This window comes from Athene noctua, chromosome Z (genome assembly GCF_965140245.1).
Source record: "Athene noctua chromosome Z, bAthNoc1.hap1.1, whole genome shotgun sequence".
NCBI lineage: Eukaryota > Metazoa > Chordata > Aves > Strigiformes > Strigidae > Athene > Athene noctua.
The window spans coordinates 2,971,713-2,992,418 of NC_134077.1; the positions used below are offsets into that span (position 1 = coordinate 2,971,713).

General features: G+C 41.0%; 1 protein-coding gene across 1 annotated transcript; it reads right to left on the reverse strand.

The window, feature by feature from the left end:
• Window positions 1-318: 318 nt before the first annotated feature.
• On the reverse strand, window positions 319-17,293 carry LOC141973689 (amyloid-beta A4 precursor protein-binding family A member 1). The gene is made up of 8 exons (XM_074932519.1): window positions 17,261-17,293; window positions 16,302-16,388; window positions 15,224-15,409; window positions 5,511-5,690; window positions 4,526-4,738; window positions 1,512-1,631; window positions 744-884; window positions 319-390 (listed from the first exon to the last, which is right to left on the reverse strand). The coding sequence occupies exons 1-8, from the start codon at window positions 17,291-17,293 to the stop codon at window positions 319-321; spliced, it is 1,032 nt and encodes a 343-aa protein (XP_074788620.1).
• Between the last annotated feature and the right edge of the window lie 3,413 nt (window positions 17,294-20,706).

The window sequence follows — 20,706 nt, forward strand, 5'->3', positions numbered from 1 at the left end:
ATTAAGGGGTGTGCATTTGAACAACGGGTTTTATGACAGCATCAGTTATTCATTATTCATAGGCATGTAAATCTTTTTTGTGAATCTTAGCATGGACACTGCTGCTGCTGCTATTTATTCTATGTATAGAGTTGCATAAAGCTTTACTTGTATAGAGATGCAACAAAAAAGTCTCGTGGCTATATTCTCCCTCCCCCTCTATACACAGCAAATGTTGGGGAGAGAAATGTATCTGTGGACACAAATGAAGCACTAGAAACAGAAGCAGTAACGAGGAAAACTATCCTTCATGCATGTTGTGAAGGTGAGGTGTCAGCCTTAGATATAAACTGGTTGCTCTTGCGCAGTCAACAGTCTGTACATCGCAGCTGGCATGGTCTTCATATGAATCTAGAAGGTAATAAGACATGTTAATCAATACTCCTATTAAGCATGTTACCAAAAATGTGAGTGTCCATAGCCTAGGGAGCACTAGGGAAGAAACTGGCTGAGGTAACATAGGACAGAAAGGAAAGGGAAAGCCTGAGAATTTTCATATCCATACTGAGATCTGGGGAAAAAGGATTCTTTAAGGTGTAATCAACCATCTCAATTTTATCTGATGTTGTGGGTACTTTAATAATAAGAAAAACCTTGATGGTTCTCACTCTCACTTCTAGTATTTATGTTTGAACAGTAACAACCCAAAAGAGGCAACGATGATGAAATATGAAATACTGTCTAGGCACACTGCTTGCTCCTACCTCGCCAACAGCATTTGAGAGAATATGAACAATTTTCTCATGAGGTGTTGCTACAACACTCTGCCCACTGATTTCAATGATACGATGGCCAACTCGCACTCCTCCTCGCTCTGCTATACCTCCTCTCATAAGGCTACAGATCTGGAATGGAAAGGACAAAATTATCACAGTTTTGATATGGAAGAGAGAGTTTTGACCACAAATGATAATTCAGTATTTAAATACATGTGTTTGCATCAAAGTCTAAAATGTAGTAGATCACTGATGGAAAGCAACATTTATTAGCAATCATGTACTACACATTCTCTTCCAAAAGCAAAAGAAACCATCCACCAATGGTTGTTACTTGTTACTTCATGGTTTGAAAATTTAAGAGTGTATGAAGAACCATAGTTTACAAAAAGTTCAAAGTGCATAAGCCTTGCATTAAGAAAGAATCAAAGACACACTCTTTTGATACCATATACAGTGGTTTGGTTGGAGACACAAATGATACAGACTGAAAGCAGCCTTCTCCATACACTTTTGTTTCTTTAACCTAAATGAGACTTTTTACTCCTCTGATTGATTCTAAAGCTATGAAATACAGTTTCTTTTCCTACTTTTGACTGGGGAAAAAGTCAGATGAATAACCAGTTCAACTTTTATATCTTAGGACTTAAAATGTGTACTGAGTCCCTGCTACATTGAGGGAAAAAAAGCAATTCATTACATATGTAAACTTGAACATATGTAAAAGTATCACCAGAAGGTCTGGAAGCTACTTACAATTCCGTTCTGTACACTGAAGCCTAACTGGTATCTGAGGTCAGGTCTCCTGATCAAGACTGTGGTTACCGGAGGACATCTAACTACATTCAGTTTAACTTGGACTTGGTTTTTCAAACCCTGCAAAAAATAACCATCACCATGTAAAATGCTGACAAAGATGGAGTGAAACAATTTAACATGAGCACTAGGAAAAACAATACTTTGAATGTTAACATGGGGATAGCCCTGAATAAGCAGTTCTTTGAATGTATGATTATGAAACAGGATTCCTGAATACCAGACACAAGCAACAGGACGCTCAGTGAATTGAATGATGCAGTATAAACCTCTCCTTGTCAAGAAGTTGATGTGGTTGTTTTAAGAAATCTAGCTTCCTGTTGGCAATTTCTTCATTTGAGAACACAAATTATTGTTCTAAAGGAAGCAAAGGAAATAAAAAGCAGGTCTATGCAGTTGACTGCCAAACATTCTGGCTAGGAAATTAAACTTAAAATATGAAGCTAAGATAGATGGTTACAAATAAGTGGCTTTCCTGGTGTAATTCTATTCAATTCTGTAATGCAAATGTCAAGTCCATGTATAAGCAATATTCACATTTACATTACCCCTCCTTCCTAAACTGGATTTATCATTCTTCCTAAACTGGATTTATCATTCACCATTAAATCTTTGCTACCAGAACTAAATGGAGAAGGAAAACCCAAACATAGAAATGAAGATAAATGTAGAGTCTGACCATTACACATATTCAAGCATTCAGAGCTGTTTCTTGTAGATAAATCCAACTCCAATGTTAGATTACTTTTTTTCTATACAACATATAGAACTGAACACACATTACTCTTAAATGTTGCATTTACACACATTTAGCCTTCAATAAACAGAACCCATATGGGAAAGAGATGCTATGTAGAGAGCATAGTAGCTTCAAGCTTCAATCATTTTAACATTTATCAATTCTAACACCTGCTTTTGAATTACTTTCATATGCACAAAGTCATATATGGGTCCCATTGAAAACAATGGGTTGCCTGCCACTGACTTCAGCAAGATGAGAATTTCATTCAGAAAAATAACTCCTATTACAGCTAAGATAATATACTGATGTCTCTACATGCAGTTTACTGCTGCTGATCATGTTGAGCATAACTTTAGACTTGGTACTGACTTGAGACTGACATTCTGCTGGAATGAAAAGTCAATACTTGTAACTGCCTGGACATGACAGTTGCACAGTCCCTGAATCTGTTTCTGATAGTAGTTAGCACCAGATGCTTCTGAAAAAGACATAAGTAGCATAATACAATTAGGGAATAACTATCACATATGGAAAGTTTCTTCCTAGATCTGTCAGTTTGTAAATGGTTTATATTCAATTAGTAGTGAGTCTTACATCTCTAATTTAAAAACAACCTTATGTGAAGTACTTACAAGATATTTTCATCTATATAAAATTCTTATCTTTTCATAGGAGTCCTTAAAGCATACTAAAAAAGTTTACAATCTTAGTATATATCTGTAACATTGAAATATACTCTTGGGTGACTGATGTCTCATTTGGGAGTTCATTTGTGTTATCCAAAAATGTTATAAACAGTTCTAAATGTATGGCTATAAAGACCTGAAAATGCATCAACTACTTTCTTAACAGAAAGATAAATGGCTAGCAGTTCTTCTGGCAACAGCTTTATGTATCCATGAAAAAGGAGTAGAAAGGCCTCTAAAGGCAGGAGACAGCAAAGCTAGCTTTTTGATTATTTTCATTTTGAGAAAGTACAGAAGCTTCTTAATGCATCACAGCAAAAGTCCATCTGTATGAGAAAAGCATACATCAGTTTTAGAAATAAAACTGATATGGGGTAGAAAACAAGTATGACAAAGCAAATAACATGAAGGGTGGTGAGCTTTGTTATGCTGAAGTTGGCACAGAGATACTTAAGGGTTTTTACTGCATTCACAGGACATCATTTGAATTCACTGAATCCAGAATGGTTGGTCTCAGAGACTTAAATAGCTATTCCTTGTCAGAGCACAGTGTTTACATTTTCAGAAACTAAAATATCAGATCTTTAGAGCAAATTTTTTAGTTCAAGCATTAAGAAAGGAATTCATAGGCAACAAAGACATACTTCTTTTGTGAATTACTAAGGAAACAATTATTTTACTGAAGAACACCACTACACAGGAGGGACATGGAAGGATTTCTATAGTCATATAGCATCGCATTGCATGTCTACATGCTACAATATGTGGCAGTTCTGTGGTGATTGACTATTTCAGTAGGTAACCCAAAAGACAATTTAGCTGAATTTCCAACATTCTCAAAGGTTGCATCTTTCCCCCTCCTGAAACTTTAAATATCCATTCTCTTGTATGTTGCATCTACCCCAGAGGCTCTTCATTTCCAGTTGACTCACCTGCTTTTTGCATTTACATGTTTTCATGTCAATTAAAAGAAAGTTCTTCCAATTAAAAAAATCCCACAATTTAGCCAAGTTCAAAGAAACATTATACTCAAGTTGTTCTACAGAACATAAATAGACTTAATTTTTCTTTTAAAAGCAAAGTTTAGAAAAATATTAAAATATGCTTTAAAACCCCAAGCTTTTTAAAAAATGACTCAGTTCTCTAGAAACTAGATCATAGGAATCATTTAAATGGCTAAAATTGCACCAATGCAGATTTTAGGCACCTATGTCTCGGATTGTCCTATGAAGTTTAGGTGCCTCCAGATAGTAACAGACATCTTCCTTTTGGATCCAAATATTCCCTTGGAGCCTGAATTCCTGCACCATGCCCTGGTCTAAGCAGCTAAATGCATAGCTCCCTTCTTAGGGCTCAGAAAATAGGTAAATCAGAATTTGCCCTCTACTTTAAGATCATCAAAAGGAAACTGCTATAAAATGCACAAGATCAGAGTTAACAAACAACAAATAGTTCTGTGCTTTTTGCTCTCCCACTACTCCAACAAAGATTTAAAAACATATAATATACAGGAATATTCTCTGTACCTTTATAATGCTCTGGCATGTTGAGAGTGGTAAGCCAACCAAACTGGTCCCATTAATTGACATGATCTGGTCCCCTATATTTAGTTTCCCAGACTTCTCTGCTGGTCCTCCATGCATCATATTGGCTATGATAACTGTAGGCAAAATGGATCCCCAGCCAGATTCCACAATCACTACACCTAGAATTTCTCCCTTTTGCTTTTCAATGTAAACCTGAATCATAAGAAAGAGAGTTTCAAACAAAAGCTTTTTTTCTCATCCATGGAACTGATGATCCCACCCCCCAAATGTTTCCATATAAACACAGGCTTCTCATTTGCAAAATACCTTTCTTATTCAAAAGCAAAACACAATAGGGTATATAGTTTAACACAATTTAAATGCCTTCAACCATCAAATAACATTAAAACTACAGATTTTTTTAAAACTCTTCCCCAAATAGAACTCATCTGTTCATATGGCTGGAGGGAGCTGGTATAGAAGAAACCCTGGCATGATGGACTTTGGTAGACAGAGACAGAAGTAAGTCAGGGATGGATTTAAAGTACTTGTGACTGTGTTTTCAGAAACAATTGCCCACGTGTTGCAGTGTTAAGCTACTTCATCTTCATTAATAAAACCTGCAGCAAATATATAGCCTTTTAAAATTTGGGGTCAACCACTCTTACCAACCTCAGTGCCTCCAAAAATTTTATACTGTCTATTGTATATTCACTTCACTGACATATAATGTCTGAAATGTGAAAATTGTTTGGTAAAAAGAACACACAGAGACAGTCAATCATGCAACTACTGATAAATTTAGGGTTCACTACTCGCTCTTAAAACAGAATTGCCCACAGGATAAACCTACTGGGAAGGATAGAAATTACCTCAGTGAGGTTACTTATTGGAAGCACTAATAGCTTTCTAATTGCTGCCAGTACAGGCCTGAACACAGGATACATGAGCTTAATGGTGTTATGGAAAAAAAGCAGACACATACATCTTTGCAGTTTTCAGATCTGGAAAAATGAATCAGGTCATCATTGTACATGTCCTGGGTATTGAGCAAGTCACTATATTCCTTCTGGCTTAGGTCTTCTGGATTGATTCCATTTGCCCTCAGAAATTCCTGGTAGGCCACGCTAAATGCTTGACCTATAGACTGTGCAATCAGCTGTGCCTGTAGTAATTCCCAAAGAAGAAAAGAATATCAAACATTCCATTGGTTTCATTCACTGAAACTTTCTCTGTTATGCTGCAAAATGGTTCATGCCTACAGGTTAAGGAACTGTAATATTTTTTTTAAATGAACCTAAACTAATAATTAAAAAAGCAAAACAGAATGTCAGCATAGTCATCCACGCAGTAAACACAGCTGAACAAGTAACTACACATAAGAAACACAAGTAAAGCCTTCCTTTCACAGCTAACTACTTCTAACATAAAGTTATGCCTGTTGCATTACTTGAAACTGAGGCTCCAGAAGGAGAACTTGAGTTTTCACCTGTGCTAGCTTTCACTTCTGGCACAAAGGCAAGCCATCAATAAAAAATAAAAACACCTTCCAGAAAACACAAACAGCATTTTAAAAGATAATGAGAAAGCCTTTAAAAGAAGGCAAAAGTATCTTGGGCTGCATTAGGAGGAGTGTTGACAGCAGGTTGAGGGAGGTGATCCTCTACTCAGCACTCCAGCCACACCTGGAGTTCTGTGTCCAGTTCTGGGCTCCCCGGTACAAGAGAAACATGGACACACTGGAGAGTCCAGAGAAGACCCACAAAGATGATTCAGGGACTGGAACATCTGACATATTTGGAGAGGCTGAGAGAGCTGGGACTCGTCATCCAGGAGAAGAGAAGGCTCATGAGAGATTGTATCAATATGTAGAAATAGCTGATGGGAGGGTGTAAAGAAGATGGAGCCAAGCTCTTTTCAGTGGTGTCAAGTGACATGACAAGAGGCAATGGGTGCCAACAGAAGCACAGAAAATGCCACTTAAACCTAAGAACACACTTTTTTACTGTGATGGTGTGGTTGAATACCAGAACAGGTTGCCCAGAGAGGTTTTGGAGTCTCCATCTTTAGAGGTATTCAAAACACAACTGGACACAGTCCTGGGCAGCTTGTTCTAGTGGACCTTGCTTGAGCAAGAAGAGGTTTAACTAGACAGTCTCTAGAGGTGCGGTCCCACCTAACCTATGCTATAATGCTATGGTATTTCCTACTCTTCTTTCTCACCCATGCTTTCCTTTAAAATTCTCTCAACCATGTTTGAAGTTACTGTCAGATGTATGTCAGAAGTATGGAAAAGGTGGAAACAACTGGCCCATTGAGCAGATCCAGCCCTTAATGTGACTGGAAGTGGTCCATGATCACAGAGTCATTCAGGTTGGAAGGGACCTCAGAGGGTCTCTAGTCCAACCTCCTGTTCAAAGCAGTCAGCTATGAGGTCAGACCAGGTTACTCATGGCTTTTTGTCAGGTATTGAAAATCTCCAGGGACAGACTATATAAACTCTGGGCAACCTGCTGCAATGCTAGACTGTCCTCATGGTGAAAACGTTTTTTCTTGCATCCAGTCTGAACCTTTCTTGTTTCAATGTATGACCGTTAGTTCTCATACTCCCACCATGCACCACTGAGAAGAGGTCAGCTCCATCTTCTTGATGATCTCCTCATGGATATTGGAAGGCTGGGTTAGGGCCCCCTGAAGCCTTATCTTCTCTGAACAAGCCCTGTTCACTCAAGTGCTGTTGACTCAAGCCCTGTTCATGCAAGTGCTCAGCCCCCTGACCATCCTGATGGTCTTCTGCTGAACTCACTCCAATTTGTCAATGCCTTTCTTGTATTGGGGGAGGCTGGGGGCCCAAAACTGGACATGGTATTCTAAAGGTGGTCTAATGAGTGTTGAGTAGAGAGGAAGAATCATTTCCTGCAATTTACTGCTCATGTTCCTTTTAATCCAGCCCAGGATGCTGTTGGCCACTTCTGCTGCCAGAGCACACTGCTGGCTCATGTTCAGCATTGCTGTCTGCCAAGACCCCTGTAAGAGTTGATCAGAAGATCAGCACTGTCTCAACCTTGTCATCAGGGACATGGACAGTGAGGTACCCAACAACAGACTGCTTGGAACAGTTGCCGATCCCTGGAGTGGAATGTGGTGCAATGGCTCCCGAATGCAGAACTGTGTGGCACAGCGAGTGCTGGGCTGTTCCCCTGAGCGCTGACCGGGCGGTGCAGGCACTGCCGGGCTGTTCCCCTGAGCCCTGACCGGGCGGTGCAGGCACTGCCGGGCTGTTCCCCTGAGCCCTGACCGGGCGGTGCAGGCACTGCCGGGCTGTTCTGCAGTGCCCGAGCCGTGCAGTACAGAGAGTGCTGGGCTATTGTTCGGTACCTGGGCCCAGCCAGAGCTGTTAGAGATAACTGCATGGCCACTGTCAAAAAAGATGGATCGCAACTGTTGCCATAACATTGATGAAGAAATCATGAACCTTAGACGAACTTTGCTTCATTATAATACCAAACCACACCTCCTGGTGGAAGGCTGCCTGCCTGCAAGACTGACCACGCCTCGGATGCTCCCCCCTGTGCATGTGCAATGGCCTTGATCAAGAAGGACGGAGATATGACAATTGAATTCTGAGAAGGGCGGAGACCCCTGAGGCCTAGGTGGAGCAAGGTGTGTTACTCAGCATAAAAGGATGATTTCTGGACAACGAAAATTGGAAGCTTCCCCACCAAGGACCACGACGATCGACGACGCAGCATCAGCTGGACCCGGGACCGTTAGGACGTCGTGAGATCAGCGGTGGTAGCTATAACCTCTCTCCCTCCTCTCTCTAAACTTAACTTTACTTTTCTCCTTTCTTTCACCCATCTCTAACTATTGCATGCCACTTCACGGGCAACACAAAGTTTCACTGTTTGATTACTGCTGTCCCCTTTGGTGTTGGTCACCTTAATTTTGAACTTTTGAGATTGTAGTAAACAAACCATCACAAGTCCACCAAGTGGACTGTGACAACCCCCCAGGGCCTTTTCAGCAGAGCTGCTCTCCAGCTTGTCATCCCCCAGCCTGTTTTGTTGCCAGAATTTCTTCCTCCCTAGGTGCAGGACTTGTCATTGGTCCTTGTTGAATTTCATGAACGAAGTTCAGCGGGCTTCCAGCCCATTCCACCTAGTCTATTTGTCTCACTCCTATGCCTATAGCTTGCTCTTGACCCCAGGAACTATCAATCAGTCAGCCTCACCTCCATGCCCAGTAAGATCATGGAACAGATCCTCCTGGAAGTTATGTCAAAACACATGGAATATAGGGAGGTGATTAGAGACAGCCAACATGGCTTCACTAAGGGCAAATTGTGCCTGACTAATCTAGTGGCCTTTTAGGATGGAGTGACTGCATCAGTGGACAAGGGAAGAGCTACGGATGTCATTTACCTGGACTTCTGTAAGGCCTTTGACACTGACCCCCACAACATTCTTGCTGCTAAATTGGAGAGATATGGGTTTGATGGATGGACTGCTAGATGGAGAAGGAATTAGCTGGATAGCCATGTCCAAATTGTTGATGTCTTGATTTCCAAGTGGAAACCAGTAATGAGTGGTGTCCCTCAAGGGTCCAAACTGGAACCAATACTGTTTAATATCTTCATTAATGACATAGATAGTGGAATTGAGTGTACCCTCGGCAAGTTTGCAGACAACACCAAGATGAGTGGTGTAGATGATTAGGGAGAAGGGATGTGCCATCCAGAGGGACCTTGACAGGCTTGAGGAGTGGGCCCATGCAAACCTCATGAAATTCAACAAGGGAAAGTGCACCTGGGTCGGGGCAATCCCCAGTATCAATACAGACTGGCTGCTGAAGTGATTGAGAGCAGCCCTGTGGAGAAGGACTTGGGGGTACTGGTGGATGAAAAGCTGGACATGAGCCAGCAATGTGCGCTTGGAGCCCAAAAAGCCAACCGTGTCCGGGGCTTCATAAAAAAAAGAGTGGCTGGCAGGTCCTGGGAGAGGAATCACTTCCCTTCTACTCTGCTCTGGTGAGACCCCACCTGGAGTACTGCATCCAGCTCTGGGGCCCCCAGTGTCCTGTTAGAGCGGGTCCAGAGGAGGGCCACAAAAATGATCAGAGGGCTGGAACACCTCTCCTATGAAGAAAGGCTGAGAGGGTTGGAGCTGTTCAGCTTGGAGAAGAGAAGGCTCTGGGGAGACCTTATTGTGGCCTTTCAATACTGAAAGGGGGCTTATAAGAAAGATGGAGAGACACTTTTTACCAAGGCCTGTAATGAAAGGACAGGGGGGAACCTTTTTAAACTGAAAGAGGGTACATTTAGATTATATATAAGGAAGAATTCTTTTTACAATGACGGTGGTGAGGCACTGGAACAGGTTGCCCAGAGAAGTTGTGGATGGCTGTGATCCAAATGGTAATGGAGTTTGACAACATCTTATAAAACCAATATTTACCGAGGCAGTAGGAAAGATGAGCAACAGTGCGTCCATACAGCAATTCACCCAATCATCAGTAGCATGCCATGGCTCTGGTGGACTGCCAGGGACACTTGGTGTCTGGGTCATCTGACAGCAACAGCCAGTTGTCCAAATTTTGGACATTTTTGAATGTGGGTTAGAATCGTGCTGCCCCATGGCTCCACCAATGATAGTGTGATTTGAAAGAATCATACCTTACGCAAATAATGTGGGTGGCATCCTGCTTATGCTGCTGATGTCAGTCAGGGGGAAGGGTGTTGGCAGTCTGTCTACACTGCCAATATTGGTCAATGGGCAGGGTGTCAGGAGGCAGGGTATCAATGTTCCATCATTGGAACTGTTCAAAGTCAGGTTGGAAGGGGCTTTGAGAAAGCTAATCTAATGAAAGATGTCCCTGCCTATGGCGAAGGGGCTGGACTAGATGATCTTTAAAGGTCCCTTCCAACCCAAACCATTCTGATTTTATGATTCTAGCTCCTACCACCTGCTACTGGTGGTAGAGATGGGGATGGGTAGAAAAACAAAGGCATGTAAAGGGAAAGCTCTGACCTCTGTGCCATGCAAGGAAGCAGCAAGGAAAAGCAGACTAGTGGAATCCTTTGTTGTGAGGTGATCGAGGTAAACTTGGAATGATATACGTATTGTTTACACGTGGAAAGCAACATGGCATGAGTGCAGAGCTGATGGGAGCAGTGCGGAAAACTTGAGTGTGGAACAGTGCTGTGCATAACCAGAGTGTTGGGTGCAGGAAGCACTATGGAGTGTAGGGATGCTGGTCACAGTGTGGAATGAATCTGCTCTCTGATATGTAGTTCTGGTTAGGGGGAAGGGGAGGGGAAGAGGACGGGAGAACTCCATAGCCTATGGTGTGGGGGTGTGTTGGGGATGTAGGAACACAGCTAAGCTGTGTTTTCACATGCAGTCCAATTCAGGCCCCAGTAAGGAAAAGGTTCCCAAGCCCAAAATAATAACTGTTTGTCTCTTATATCTACTCAAGCTAGCTCTAAACCTGTTCACGTCAAAAACATGATCGCTGGCACTGAAAAGGTCAACAACACACAGTCTGGTCTTCCATTATTTTGCAAACTTTCAAATCAAAACAATTTGATGGCAAGAACAATATGGCAAGAAGATGAGCGCACTGCAACTCATTATCTCAGCATGCTACCTGCAAGAAAGGAGATAAATATAGACTTGTACATTCAGGTGCTGTATTGGGTCTGGCTGAACTGGAATCGGTTTTCCCCTATAGCAGCCCTCACGGTGCTGTGGTTTATGCTGGGAGCTGCAGGGTATTGGCAGCACCCTGGTGTTGTGGCTGCTGCTGAGCAGGGCTTACACAGCACCAAGGCTCTTTCTGACATTTCCCCCCCACAGTGGGACGGGGTGGGCAAGATCTTGGGAGGGGACACAGCCAGGACAGCTGACCCAAACCGACCAAAGGGATATTCCAGACCATATGACGTCTGCTCAGTATAAAGCTGGGAGAAAGGAGGAAGGGGGTGGGGTCACTCTTGGTCCTCCGAGGCAACTACTACGCGTATTGGAGCCCTGCTTCCTGAGAAGGCCCGACATCGCCTCTTCATGGGAAGTAGAGAATAAATCTGTTTGCTTTTGCTTCCGCGCGCGGACTTTTGCTTTGCTTTGCTTATATTAAAACTGCTTTTGTTTCACCCACAAGGGTTAGTTTATCTTCTTTCCCCTCTTTACCCTGTTGAGAAAACAAAGGGAAGGGGGGGGGGGGGGGAAGTGATAGAGCGACTTGGTGGATACCTGGCATTTAGCCAGAGTCAAACCATCACAGGTGCATACCGAGATGGACATCCAAGAAGAGATCAACTGCCACTTAGACACCCAACATTTGGCCATGTTTTAGGAGCTGAACTGTTCTGAATATCCAGTGCCAACTACACTTGGGAAATCTGTTGTTGTTGTGTTTTTTTAAGATAAGGACTGTTCCAAGCAGGGACACATTTTGGCCATCACCCGTTTGAAGGCTTAAGACATATCACAGTCAGCTTAACTGGATAAATTCTTCTAGATACACAGCTGTCCCAGAAGAAGAAAAGATGACAGTGAAATATGTGAGATTTATATAAAAAAGAGGTTCCACTACTCCATTGGATTTACAAGCTCTTTAGAGTGGAAATCTCTTTGCTGCTAACAGATACATGTCTATCTTAACTCTTTCTTAGTTTTATTTTTTCCTACTAATTTGGATTTTTAGGATGTTTATAAGCTATTTTTGAACTATTCTATGACTGAGTATCCTGAAAATCCTCAGAATTTGTTCAGACTATTAAGTGATCACTTAATTTAGAGCTAAAGACATGTTGTTCATAATATTTTCTGGCACAGGAAGGATCATGTCCGACACAAATATGAAATCATCTGACCAAACCACAGAAGGTAATCACAACAGTACTCTAATGGAAGCACACCTTTTGAATAGCCAAGAAAATACTGAGAAATAGATCCAGGAAGGCTATCATATTCTGAAAGAAAATAAACCACTGCCTCTAGCATCTGTCAATTTGATCTTTGCTTTTTGAACTGGCCAGTGGGAGACAGTCCAGTAACATATGTGTGATGTAAAATATGGAAGCAACAGCCTCAAACTAAGTAGCACATCAGGTGATGTGATCAGTTGTGACTTAGTGATGTGCCCCCCTCCCTGCTGGAAAAAAAGCCACAACAAACAAAACCCAAAACACATAGTCTAGTCTTTCTATTTGCATACCAATTTCATGAAGGGCATTACAAGAAGAGGGGCTTATATGCTATTTTGCATGAAAATCAGTCTTTAAGGTTTTCTGTCAAATTTGGTTTGGTATAGGACTACCTCTAAAAAGGTAAAGCAAACCCACTGAGAATCCCAGCAGTAGTTTGCATATGTACCTGCAACCACAGAATTTATATGAACATGGTGCCTTCGGAACAGGTTCCCAAATACATAAAGCCAGACACTTCTTAAAGGAAACTTTCCCATCTGGAAGCCCTTATAAATATTTTTGAAGGCATTTAAGGCATTAGTGAGAAATTAATACTTTCACTTAAACTTTTATTAATTAGTTTATCATACTCTGAATTGTATTGCAAAGGCTTTTTGAAGTCTAAGTGAGGTATAGGGCACAAGAAGTAGAAATAGGCTATTCACCATCTGTAATTTGTGCAGGATGCCTTAACTGGAATGACTGCTGTAGTCTAAGCATTAATTTTCACATAGGAGCAATTCCTCTCCCTCTATATGAACCATCTGATTGGCATAAACATGGTGGTCAGCATGGAGACAATATCCTGTTCTTTGGAGGGCTGAGCAATAAATGAGATTTGCTGTCTTGTCAATTAGATAGCACTGTGTGAGATTATTTTATTTGGGACTAACCTGATTATAAGACTGACAACTCTGTATCTCCCAACTTCATTTTGATGTATTGGTGTATTTTACCCCTTGCTTATTTAGTTTATTTTTTTTAAAAAAAACCAAACTACATAAAATCAACAAGTTATGTGCATTGATATTTCTTTCTCAAAATGTTTGTGTTTTAATTAGGGATGACAGGACATCAGGTTTGATAACAGACGACTCAGCCCTCTGTGGGTGTGCTTGTGCACCCACACTTGGTAAAACGGCCTGTGTAAGATGCTAGTGTGAGTGGGTGTATTGGGTCTGTCTGGGATGGAGTTAACTTTCCCCACAGCAGCCCTCATCATGCTGTGCTTTGCATTTGTAGCTAGAATGGTGTTGATAACACATCAATGCTTTGGCTACTGATGAGCAGTGCTCCCCCAGCATCAAGGCTGTCTCTCCAACCCTCCTTGCCCCCCAAAGGCCAGTAGGCTGTGAGTGGGCAAGAGGTTGGGAGGGGACATAGACAGGACAGCTGACCCAAACTGACCAAAGGGCTATTCCATATCACATGATGTCACACTCAGCAATAAAAGCTGAGAGAAAGGAGGAGGAGGGGAGGCATTAATTATTCAGGAATTTGTCTTCCGAAGCAACTGCTATGCATATTGAGGACCTACTTCCCAGGAAGTGGCTGGACATCACCTGCTGATGGGAAGTAGAGAATAAATATTTTTGCTTTGCGTTGCTTCACATGAAGAAGCAAGCAGGTCAGAAGACTTGCTGAACAGGGAACTCCTTGTGTAGCTCAAGAGGAAAAAAGACATGAATGATGTCTGGAAGCGAGGTCAGGCTTCACAGGAAGATTACAGAGCTGTGGTTCACACATGCAGGGAAAAAGCATAAAAGTCCAAAGCTCAACTAGAGTTGAAACTGGCTGATGTTGTGTCAGACAACAAGAAAGGCTTTTTAAAGTATGTTAATAGCAAGAGGAGGTCTAAAGAATACACTGGACTGATCCTTGTTGAAGATGGTCACCTGACTAATAGGGATGAAGAAAAGGCAGAGGCATTCAATGCTTTAAAAAAGTAAAGATAGACCTTTGGCTGCCTGGTCCTCTGAGTTGGATGACCACGACTGCGGGTGCAGTAACTTTCCATTTTTGGGCACTGAAATTGTAAGGAACCAGCTGTATCAGCTGAATGTTCATAAGTCCATGGGGGCTTGATGGGATTCATCCCAGAGTACCGAAGGAGTTGGAGGATGTTACAGCAGGACACTTCTTGATCATCTGCCAAAGGTCTTGAGAGTCTGGGAGGTCCCTGCTAACCAAAAGCTAGTCAACATTATTCGAGTTTACAAGAAGGGCATGAGGGAAGACCCAGGAAGCTACAGACCTGTCAGACTAACCTTCTGAACTCCATCATCATATCAAAAGGAAACCCAAAGAAACATATAAAGCCCAAAACACCACTTTATGGCATATGCCAGTGAATCTCATGGCAACACTAGGGAATGGAAACTCCCTATGAAAATAAGCTTCTTTGATGGAAGCTCACTCTCACAGATCCTGAGCTGGTATATATAAGCTGTGGCAACAATGTTCTTTTAGAATCTGCTCCCTCACTGTCTCTAGGAAAATATTAAATTTACTTGAAAAATAGGAAGTTCTATAAAAACTGACTTTGCAAGTAAAACACAGGGTTCCATCATGCAAAGAGAAAACAAGTTATTCTACTTCGATGAAATATTTTTATGCAATTAACAAACAAGCCAAACAGGACCATTGGCTATAGACTTTCAAGCCTGTCAAGATGTGCTCACATTTTACCTCCTAGAAAAATCACACGATAAAAAAAAAGTCCTTACATCCTCAGACTCGAAGACATGGCAAATCATTTTGTATTGTCTTTTTCCATCTTGGGATGGGTGAGATGCTTCCACATTGTCCTGGGAATTTGATCGTGGTATTCGTCTACGAGCCATCAGAACAACTATATTCCCTATATCTGCAATGTAAGAAATGGTCCTCAGAGGATGATCCATCATAGTTTCCTGGAGGATAGAAAAAATTATATCAGACACTTTTAAGCAAATTCTTATTGCACTTTTGGTGTTTTATAAAGATATTAATGGCAGCATGACACCTTTATTAAGTAAATGTCTACAAAAAGGAAAAAAAGTCTCCTGTATGAAAGGAGGTACCAAGATGAAACGACCACCTCACTTTCAAAAAAGGCAAACCAATGAAAAGCACATTTTGAAAATGAAAGTTACTGTGGAAAAGAACACAAAGACTTGGGTATCTTGACCTGAACACACACAACAGATATTAGACTAGATAGACTATTTAGGCTAGATATTAGGAAACATTTCTTTGCAGAAGGGGCTGTTGGGCGTTGGAATGGGCTGCCCAGGGCAGGGGGGAGTCCCCGGGATCCCTGGAGGGGTTGAAGAGTCGGGCTGAGCCAGCGCTGAGGGATCTGGTGGGTCTGGGAATGGTCAGTGCTGGGTTAACGGTTGGACTGGATGATCTTCAAGGTCTTTTCCAAACTAGATGATTCTGTGATTCTGTAACATGCTGAGGACTAAGGGCTTCAAATTAGTTATCATAGCCAAATACTTTAGGCTTGTCTGGGGACAATTGGTACATGTCACATAATGGTATTAGACTGCCTAGAATGCTGTAAAATGTGAACAAAGCTTCTTATCTTTTGGGCTGACTGCAATTGGCATACCTGCCAAATCAGGCAGACAACTCTGATTAATTCCATGTGTGACGTGGTTCTTGAGCATAGATTTCTGACCAGGAAGTCTTGGAGGGAACTATAAGAGCCAGCACTCCCTGAAAGTCAAATTTTGTCAGGTAGATGAAGGTCTATTTCAAAGGACTATTATTATAATGCTGACAAGGCCTGACCTGGCAAAGGTGCTTCTTTGTCCATACCTGTGTGTCTGCATTCAATACTTTTATTCTCTGTGTAGAAATGAAGAGGTCCACTTCAGTCACGGGTTGAGATTCACCTTCTGGAGCCTGCAAATAAATAGAATAGAGCCAATAACATTAGGTAACACCTTTAATGATATTAGATCACAAACAAGACACAGTCACCAGAACAGCAATTCAAAACAAAGTACTAGATTACATAAACTAAACAGGAAGATATGGAAACCCTGTATTAGATATGAAAGTGAGTTAGATGCAATTTGTAAAATTTTTAATCCCATAAAACCCACTCTGACTTCCCTTCCCATACAGGGGCTTGACAACAGTGACTACTCAGAATAATGGAAAAATGTGTACCACAGGTGCAGTTTTGGCAAGAGGGTCTTCACAGTCAGACAATATACTATTAACGCACTAACTCTCTCCAGAAGGCATATCTCTGTAAACAAAAAGCAAATGCTTGCAATCTTAAGTGCCTTTAATCTGATGGCTAAGAACTCCATAATCATATTACTAAAATATGAGTCATGATATAATTGTGTGTCTATACTTTTTTCCTTTTGTTGACACATCTGTGAATTAAGCAAAACACTCTATAGAGGAATAAAAAAGCACGTGTTTTTTTACTTTGACAGTTTACAGAATAAAACCTTTGACACATCAGTCCTATTTCTTTGGTATGTGTTTTCTGTACTACCTGTATCCCTTTGATAAATCCAATCTTTACCCTATTTCTAACACAAAATGGCTAATGATAAGCAATGGCTAATGATGGCCAGCCAGGCAATTGATTTCTGAAAAATGTTAACTGATATGGTAGCTCATAAATAAGCCTAAAAAACCCCTTGCTGGGTGCAGAAAAGAAAAGCACAAAATAAAAAGGAAAAAAAAAAACCAAAACACAACAAAGCAAACAAAAGAACAGACATAACATTGAGCTGATGGTGGTTGTACTGCACCTTCTTCCTGCCTTTGGCTAATTTCTGGGCCATCTGTTTCGCATGTAATAAACAGAGATGGAAAATAGTTAGAGAAGAACTTGCAAAGACTCTGAAGTCAAATAGGAATCTATACACTAATGCCAGGGCTTAATCTACTAGTTGTTCTGGATTTGTCTCTGCTTAGATTAATTTCCTCCTTTTCTTTCTGGTTTAAGAAAAAAAAAAAAAGTATCACATTTAACAGTTTTTAAAAAATGAAGAGAGATCTGCACCAGGAGAGTATATAAAAGGATTTTTTCCCCATTTAAACATTACCCTGAAGAAACAGTTTCCTCCCCCACTCTCCAAGAGCCTGTCCTCATTTATAGCAGGACAAATTGAGAGTGGCTCCTTCAAAGTAAAGTCATCCTAAGATGCAAGAAAAGAATCCCACCCATTATTATTCCAATTTTCTCATATTTAAAGAATTTAAACACAAATTGCTTAATGGTCTCACACACACATGGAATCATAAATCCTAAAGCATGCAATCTTCAATCCCAAACACAGAAATATGTTAAATTTTCCTGGAAAAAAAAAATAGAAGTTATATCTGACTGAATCCTTCTGCCCCCAACTACATCTCCTCCTATGCAAATACACCCATGCATTTGGAGACCAGGTTTCTCTGTGACACCTTCATAAGGATATTTCTATACCATCACATTCTTCCAAGAATGGGGAGAGAATATACTTCATAAACACCTGAAATTGTCTCTTATCACGAAGCAGTATTACTATAACTCTAACAACTGCTTTATACCCAAAGATATATAGCATCACAGTATTTCTAAACTAAAGGCTTGAAAAGTATTCTGTTGTTTCAAAGGTTGATGAGGTCCCATTTGCTCCAAAATGGCAGCAACTTAGGATTTTACTCAAAGGCACTTTACAACGGTATATGAACATCACTAGTGTTCATTATGTTCAGCTGTATGGCATGGCAGTTTTAAGTAAATGCAAAAACATGCCATAGTATTTTTCATGTCAATGTAGAGGTAGCCCCTAAAAAGCATTCACCAGTGTTGCAGGAAACACATTATCCTTGGGAGACTGAAGGACGAAAAACATTCCAAAGGGACTTAAGGAATTCAGAGTGGATGGTCTACTTGACCTAGACCATGATCTCCAGTATGCAACCCTATAATACTGTTTCTTTTCCAAGTGCCCTCCTGTATTTTGGCAGGCATATATTTAAATGATATAGCTGAAAGCACAATTACTGTTTGAATACTTTTAAGAGTGGTGCACTTTAAGAAACATTCCACAAAGCAGCCAGGCAACAGGAATATTGATGTGGAAGAAATGAACTGACAAATTTGATGAAGTCCAACAGGACAGGTTAGAACCAACTGGCTAGAAAGCAGCTTTGCAGAAAAGGACCTGGAGGTCCTGGTGGACAAGTGAATGATGAGGCAGCAATGATCCCTTGCAGAACAGAAGGCCTACCCCATATTAGGCTGCATTAGCAAGAGGGGCACAAACAGGGCAAAGGAAATTATTCTGCCCCCTCTTTTTGGCACTTGTGAGACTGCATATGGAGTACCACATCCAGTTTTCGGCCCCCAGTACAAGGAAGACATGAAGACACTGGAGAAAGTCCAGCAGAGGCCACCAACATGATTAGGGCCCTGACACACATGACATATGAGGAAAGGCTGAGAGAGATGGTTTTTCTCAGCCTTAAGAAGAGAAGGTTTAGGGGAGATCTGTAAGGAAATGAAGGGATTAATGCCTCAAATGCTCAATGGGAGCATTATCATCTCTCATTTGTTCATTTTAATTGGGTACATCAGAAGATAAATTAATGAGATCCTTGGTTTTGCATAATGAAAAGTGGTGTAAGTCTTAAAAATACAGTATGTACAGTTTAACAGTTATTAAGGCAACAATAAGAGTAATGATGTCTAACATTATTTCCCCCTAAATTCACAATTCAATACAAAAAATATTTTGTGACTTAGTAGTGGGGTACTGTTCTCAGACATCCCTATCTGAGTCCTTTAGAGCTTCTTTCTGCAGACTTCTCATTAAGCATACATGTTCACTTATCACTTGTACTCACTAATACCAGAAAATGCAATCTTTTGAAATCTAAACACAGTTATGTTTTGTTGGCTTGTAAAACTTTTTTTTTTCTGATAAACTTCTTCAGCTTGATCTTCCAGGAAAGTTAGAGCAACACCACATGAGAGATGTTTCAGTGCAGCTTGAAACAATTGTCTGCCAGATTCTTAAACATCAATGTTCAAGCTTCAAACTATTTCTGCAGGTTTTTATTTAAACATTTTTTATACCAATTATAGTATACAAAATATAAACAAATAAGTTCAATACACTGGAATTTAGTTTACTAGGTATTTGGGGAAATTATGTAATATTATATTGCATCAATTTTATTGTTAAACATATCAATTAGAAATGTGATGAAATCTCCATCTTTGGAGATACTCAGAGCTCAAATGGACAAGGCCTGAGTGTAAGGAACTGAAGGAACATTCACCGACACAGAAAACCTCAAGGACAAGTCGTGGCCTTTGTGGTCAGTCTGAGGGAGGAATTATCTGCCCAGGGAAGTGCAGGGGGTATCGAAGGGTGCACGGCTCCGCTCCCCTGCAGTTGTACAGCCACATTCCCCAGATAAACCTCGAAGGAAGGAGACGTAGAGTGAGTAAAACCAAATGTTCAGGGTAAGGCCTACACCTTAATTTACGACTCTAGCCTTGAAGAGCTAAAAGAGTGGGAAGAGAGATAAACAACCAACACCAGATGGAGCTAATGACTGGATAATTGACCAAGAAAAAAAAAAATGAGGAAAAGGTAAAGGTGGTAGGGGGAGATTGTGACCACCAGCTCAATTGGGCAAAAGGGTTCATGTACCCCATTTTCCCCCCAACGCATGTGCAGAACCAATGCTCCACCTTTAGCCCATCTCTCATGGAAATGAGTTCATGGAATACCTGCCTCTCTTTGTTTAGTATGCTAATCAGCTGATAAGATGAACTTAAAAGGCAGCAGGAAACTTTGCTGGGTGTGCACCCACCACCCAAGATTACCGGACCCGAGACAACACTGGATCCAGGGAGATTCTTTGACTCTCTTTCTCTCCTTTCTTTTTCTTTCCTTTCCTTTCTTTTCTTTCTTATAGATTTATAAGACACCCCATTGCTTATTATCCTTTTCCAAGTTTAAATTATTTTATACCGCAAGTAAAACATTTTAACTGGTTGTTTGGTGTTGTTTCACCTTAATTTAACCTGAGGGGATCACAGAACCGTTGTGACTCTCTGGGCTTCCAGTCCACGTCGTGACAGAATGTGAAGAAGGAGGCCAGCAACTCTGCTCAGAACAGAATATACTTCCTCAGCAATGGTGGTGATACACCACAGGGCATGGTCCCTAGCAGCCATTGGAACAATTGACCC

Bases quoted from the DNA above. Each gene is read 5' to 3' on its own strand.
- LOC141973689 (XM_074932519.1), bottom strand. From the start codon at position 17,293: ATGGCCCAGAAATTAGCCAAAGGCAGGAAGAAG. The intron at 5,691-15,223 runs GTAAGGACTTTT...GAATTACTACAG, and splicing joins ATGTCTTCGAGTCTGAGGAT to GCACAGCTGATTGCACAGTC. The intron at 885-1,511 runs GTAAGTAGCTTC...TTTCCATTCCAG, and splicing joins TCAGTGTACAGAACGGAATT to ATCTGTAGCCTTATGAGAGG.